This window comes from Vigna radiata, chromosome 7, assembly GCF_000741045.1.
Source record: "Vigna radiata var. radiata cultivar VC1973A chromosome 7, Vradiata_ver6, whole genome shotgun sequence".
Lineage (NCBI taxonomy): Eukaryota > Viridiplantae > Streptophyta > Magnoliopsida > Fabales > Fabaceae > Vigna > Vigna radiata.
Window position 1 is genome coordinate 12793307 of NC_028357.1, and position 6446 is coordinate 12799752.

The window sequence follows — 6446 nt, forward strand, 5'->3', positions numbered from 1 at the left end:
AATATATTAGTAATGAGTATGGTATTTTTATGTATATAATAGATATTTGTATAAAGGTTANATTATCTCTAATATTTCTTTTATATTATATATATATATATATATATATATATATATATATATATATATATATATATATATATATATATATATATATTTCTTACAATAAAACACCTTCCATTCATTCTTTCTTTTCACATTTAGAGTTTTTTTTTTTTTTGTTCTTCTCTCCGCCATTTTTATTGATATTTGAAACCAATGGGTTTGAAAAACTTATATAGGACAGAAAAAAGTTAATGTCAATATTTACATTTTTTTAATTATTTAATATTTAAAACTACTTTCGTCTTTTACAAATTTTAATATTAAGATTTAAAATTTAGAATTTGTATTTAATATTTTATATACAGTGAAAATTAGATTCTCCTATCGGAACTAAGAATTTAAAATTAAAAAAAAGAATTGATTATTCTATGAAGAAAAAACCATTAAAATTTTAAAGTTTTATCTTTTTTTATATTTTAAAATCTCCTATCATGACTCTTTTATATGTAATTATTATATTATGGTGAAAACCGTGGGTGTGTTTTAGTTTTAGTTTCTATTAAACATTGCAATGATGTATTTTTTTCAGATTCCATTCCCAAACTTCAATTAATTTAAAAAAAATTAAAATTTGACTATAATTTAATTAAACTTAATTTTCTAAATGAAACATATATTTAGAACCCATTTCCTTTATTCAAATACTTTATGACCTAGTTATGGCAGCATGCATTCTATTTAATGAATAAATTTTCAAAATTTATTCATGAAGATAATTTTAAGTGTAATTCAAATCCAAAAAATCATGCACTTATTTATATATTTTAAATATGTCTACACATCTTGTATGTGAGATTATACATTAATAAATGATCTTAGTTATGGTAACATGCATTGTTTATGGTTTAATAGCGGTCCGATAGTTAATAGAATCATAGTGAATGGAATCATATACTCAATAAACAAAAAATCTTTTAAAATAAATTCTAATAATGCTTATGTTAAGAATGAACTTTAAATTTAACTTCACACAACAACCAGCTTGTAACGTAAAATTTATGTCTACTTACATGTTTGATTTGTTTTACTCTCTTTTATTTTCTTTTTTCTCTTTTTTTGTCAATAAAAATAATTACAGACGAACACATTGTACGTAAATTCTATATTTTGATGATTACTTCAGTACTATGTTCAAATTTATTAAAACTTACATACTCAGTGATGAGATAACCACTAATAATTTTAGTGGAAGAATAGGGAATGATGAACCTATATAGTTTTTTTAGACCATTTTTTCAATAAAAGGAAACTTTCAAAAAAAAAATCCAAATTAATAAAATTTGGTGGTGGCTGTGACACCTGGGCACTGACGAGGGCGGGGAGTGATCGCCGGTGCAAGAAACATGGTGTAGGGGGCACAAACAAGGAGCGGCTCCTGGTAGGCTTCGAGTGGAAGGGGCACATGGACGAATCGAACATACACCGGAATGAGAGGGATCTGAAGATTCTATAGGTATGGGACTATACAGTTGAAGGATAGTTTAAAGGAATTGATTTGACTACTCATATCAACAAATGTATTTGCTTTTCGGTAGCCTAACTCATAAGAATTCCATGGTTAATGAGAGGGAAGTTTTCTCGGAAAGTGTGCGAGTGAGGACAAAGCACACTGGAAAGCCTCGTGTTGATGTGTGGGGGCAGTCAGCAGTCCCTGTAAGTTGCCGGGGCGTTACAAATGGTATCAGAGCCTAGCCTCTCCTAATACGGTGTGGGTGACCTTCCAGGAAGTGGTATCAGAGCCTAGCCTCTCCTAGTACGGTGTGGGTGACCTTCTGGGAAGTTTTCTCGGAAAGTGTGTGAGTGAGGACAAAACACACTGGAAAGCCTCGTGTTGATGTGTGGGGACAGTCAGCAGTCCCTGTAAGTTACACACTGGAAAACCTTGTGTTGATGTGTGGGGACAGTCAGCAGTCTCTGTAAATTGTCGGGATGTTACAGTGTGTCCAAAACCATCAACTTTTGTTTTTCTTGTGTTATTTACCCACCATAATTCCAATAATTGATATTTTTATTTTTCAAATGTGCAAATATAATAATACTTTAATGAATGGAAGAAAATAGAACAAATAAAAAAAATCAGTGAAATCTTATTCATAGATACATATAAAATGTCGTATTAAATCTTATTAGTCCACTTTATTTAATAAGACAACAAAAAGTTTTAATCCGAGATTAACTCTTTCCAAACGCACCTCAAAGTGTAATACTCTTATACCCGAATTTGATGCTGTTGAAAGCTATAGTAATAATTTCAATGTCAAAAGTTGTTAGATTTTTGTATAAATTTTGTTACAATTAATTTTAATAATATCCTGCTTCGCTAAAAATAAAAGAGATTAAATTTATTAATAATTATAATAATTGAATTTATTAATAATGTGTTTAATTGTGTACGAGTATTGGAAAGTTAATTCTTATTAACATAAAATTAATATAAACTTAACCACTAAATTTATAATGGTTGACAACTAGAATGAATATAACAGTGAGATTAAATTTTTTCCACTCATTAGAGATATTTTCAAGTATTTTATCCTGTTAAATTTGTGCAACTCTTATTTATAATGAAACACAAAAACAATGTTAAAATCCATTTTTCATGCTAGAATCGATTCCACAATAGTATAACCAATTTCTATACATGTTGGAATCAATTTCCCTCTTCTTTTTCATTTTGTCATATAATCGGTTTTCTTCTCTTTGTTTTGTCACAGAATCGGTTGCGTCACACATCACCATCTCAACATGAACTATGCATTTAAATATATGCTTATTTAACTAGCTTCTAATTTTTTATTTTGAATAAATGGTTGATTTAGTTCCTAAAATTGTATATCAAAATCATATTAATTTCTAAAACTAAACAAAATCATGTATCTTAAAATTTAAAGGTTTTACTGAAGTTCTTAAAACTAACTCATTATCTTTTATTGTGGTCCATAAATATACGTAATTATAATTATTATTACTAATCAACTAAAAGGAAAAAAAACATTATTTTAAAGATAAATCTAAATAATTTCTGATGTTTTTATACACTCACCCTTAATTGCAGGAAAGTTAAACTAATTTTACCATTTATATCGAGACCATTTCCAGAATACCTTTCATTTAATCAATATTTTATTTTTGGTGTCTTTTTTAATTTTGGCTTAAATACCTATTTAGTACCCAAGTTGGGGTTGAATTTCCGTTTGATATCCGGTTTTAAAAGTGATTTAATTAGGTCCCCAAGTTATTGATTTTGCTTTCAATAAGTCCCTCCCGTTAAGTAGCTTGTAACGGTGTTAACTTTACGCTTAGCTGACAGTATTTTTCTTCTCTCTCCTCAGTTATTTCTGAGACTTCTTTCTCTCTCCTATTTCTCTTCTCTCTTATCATTATAACATCATTATAAGTCCCTCTTTCTCACCTTTTTCTCTCTCTTTTATTTCTCTCACTGATGATTATAACTATCACTCACCATTTTCATCTCTGTTTCACTTCTCTCTCTTTCTTCTTCTTCCTCTTTTGTTTCTTTCTCACTTTTTTTTTACTACAAAATCAAATGACAAAAACAAAAGAATAATCTCGTAGCCACTGCAACTCACAAAACAAGAGAGAAAGAACGAAAAAAAACACCCCTTTTTTTATCATAAGAAGTTGCACGGAGACACCATCATCCTCATGATTCCCGTTCCTCAAGAAGAACCAAGCTTAGATTCCCGTTGCGAACTTCCTCTCTGCATGTTCCTCTTAAAAGATGGTTCATTTTTTTCTTGAAATAAAAAACACTTTTTGGACCTCTAACCAATGCTGCTGCCGCAAAGTGGCCGGAAACAAAGGAGGTGTTGGTTGCCGGAGTGTACATATTGCATTTCTCACTGTGCCTCCTAATGTTTGATTTGAGATTAACGCTTAGTAGTTTGTTATTGCAGAAATACAGACTCATACAAGGAGAGTTCCAGCTGCTATAGCTGCAAATTCTAGTATCTCTGGTAATTCCGCCAAAGTGTGCCACCCCATATAAATTAGTTTCATCACATATAAATTATAATATTGACTCAGGGAACTATGCCACCCCAATCTTTCTTTGGCTTCCATCTTGACAAATGTCACAATGATTTTCAAATGGAACATAATTTCTTAAACCCAGTTCTGATAACTGACAGTGACAAGACAATTTTTGTAATATTTTTAGGCAGCAAAAGACGATGTGTACTTCTCCTTTCTTCCTCTTGCTCACGTATATGACCAAATAATGGAGACCTATTGCATCTCCATGGGCTCATCGATAGGATTTTGGCAAGGAGTAAGATTTTGATTCACCTGATAGAATTAGTTTTTGGCTCTTTCTTTAAATGTTCTGTTTTAATGCCCTTAGGGATTTTTCTTGTTGATTCATGCAGGATGTCAGGTTTTTGCTAGAAGATGTTCAGGCACTTCAACCAACTATATTTTGTGGTGTTCCTAGAGTTTATGATCGTATTTGTNCTGGTAAAACAAGAATGCTTCTTATGATCATCTTTGATTCTGTGACTACCATATTTAAATCAGAATCAAAATCTTAAACAGTGTTATTAAATTCTGATCTTTGTATGACTACATTATCCAATAAATAAGCTCTTCATTTGAAGGTATCAAAAGCAGACTTGCCTCAGCAGGAGTACTGCGGAGTACATTGTTTCAGTATGCTTACAACTAGTATGTTTCATGATTAAACTCAAGTGTGAAGTTATCTGTATGTTTGTGTAAACTAATTTGGAGTCTAATGACAGCAAGCTAAAGTATCTGGAGAAGGGTCTTCCACAACACAAAGCAGCACCTCTGTTTGATAGGCTTGTGTTTGACAAGGTATAATAGTACTCTAACTTCATGTGTTGTTTTCATAAACTTTGGTTCTAAACTAAAATATAAGTTTCAATGATAGACAAAACAAGCACTGGGTGGACGTGTTCGCATCCTGTTACCAGTGGATCTACATTATCACAAGGATATGGTATGGTATATGAGAAATATTTCTTTTTTTCAGCTGCTATACGCTTAGTAGTTCCGCCAAATATTTCTTTTTCAAATAAATACGTAATTCCTTTTTTTCAAACAGACTAGTAAATAAAATGTTATAAAGACTAAATAAAATAATAATTTTACAAAAAAAAATTGAACCTAAGCAGTTGAAATTTTACCAAGATTAAAAAAATAGGACTCTAATAAATTAAGACTATATTTCAAGGATTAAAGTTACATATAAAATTATAGAAAAAAATGAAAATCAGTGATTTTGTTCTCTTTTATTTTCCATTATTTTTCTTCGGCCAAGCAGTGATTAAAGTTACATATAAAATTGATTTTGCAGTAAAAAAAGTGAGAAAGAAACAAAAGAAGAAGAAGAAGAAAGAGAGAGAAGTGAAACAGAGATGAAAATGGTGAGTGATAGTTATAATAATCAGTGAGAGAAATAGAAGAGAGAGAAAAAGGTGAGAAAGAGGGACTTATAATGATGTTATAATGATAAGAGAGAGAAGAGAAATAGGAGAGAGAAAGAACTCTCAGAAATAACTGAGGAGAGAGAAGAAAAATACCGCCAGCTAAGCGTAAAGTTAACACCGTTACAAGCTACTTAACGGAAGAGACTTATTGAAAGCAAAATCAATAACTTGGGGACCTAATTAAATCACTTTTAAAACCGGGTATCAAACGGAAATTCAACCCCCAACTTAGGTACTATATAGGTATTTAAGCCTTTAATTTTTTATGGTATCATCTAAAATTTCGATTATTTTTTCTCTATTTTGATGGTATCATCTAAAATCCCTTCCAAATAATTGAGAATATTCTATTTTCAATACCTACCTTTCATTCTTGATATTTTTTAGTTTTTATTTTGTAAATCTTATAATGAAATTAAATAATATTAACTATTTCCAAATTAATTATACCTTTATTTGAATGAAGAGGAATTACAACAACACGTTATTATGAAAGACATCCAAAATATACAATAAATAGTATGTTCCCTCCTTTGAATCTAACTTGCAAATACATGCATGTTTGGAATGAAACTTTGACATAATAATGTTATTTATATTATACATTAAACTCGATAGTATAAAATATATAAAAGAAGGGAAAAACACACACACATATATATATATATATATATATATATATATATATAGATATGAGAAAGAAAGTAGGTGAATGAGCATAGATGATTAATGTACGATATGCTATTTGGGCCGAATGGTTGCAATTAGTAGCCGAACAGTCCAAGATGATTAATGGGCCTCAATCATATTAATGATAGGTCATTATCGCTTCCATTATTGGGCCAATGGTCCATCATGAGAATATAATCCATC

General features: G+C 30.1%; 1 protein-coding gene across 1 annotated transcript; it reads left to right on the forward strand.

Annotated features, from left to right (window-relative positions):
* The first annotated feature begins 3771 nt into the window (after positions 1–3771).
* Positions 3772–5131, forward strand: LOC106766078 (long chain acyl-CoA synthetase 2-like). The gene is made up of 7 exons (XM_014650837.1): positions 3772–3850; positions 4023–4096; positions 4286–4396; positions 4494–4581; positions 4722–4788; positions 4863–4938; positions 5015–5131. The coding sequence occupies exons 1-7, from the start codon at positions 3772–3774 to the stop codon at positions 5129–5131; spliced, it is 612 nt and encodes a 203-aa protein (XP_014506323.1).
* The last annotated feature ends 1315 nt before the right edge of the window (positions 5132–6446 follow it).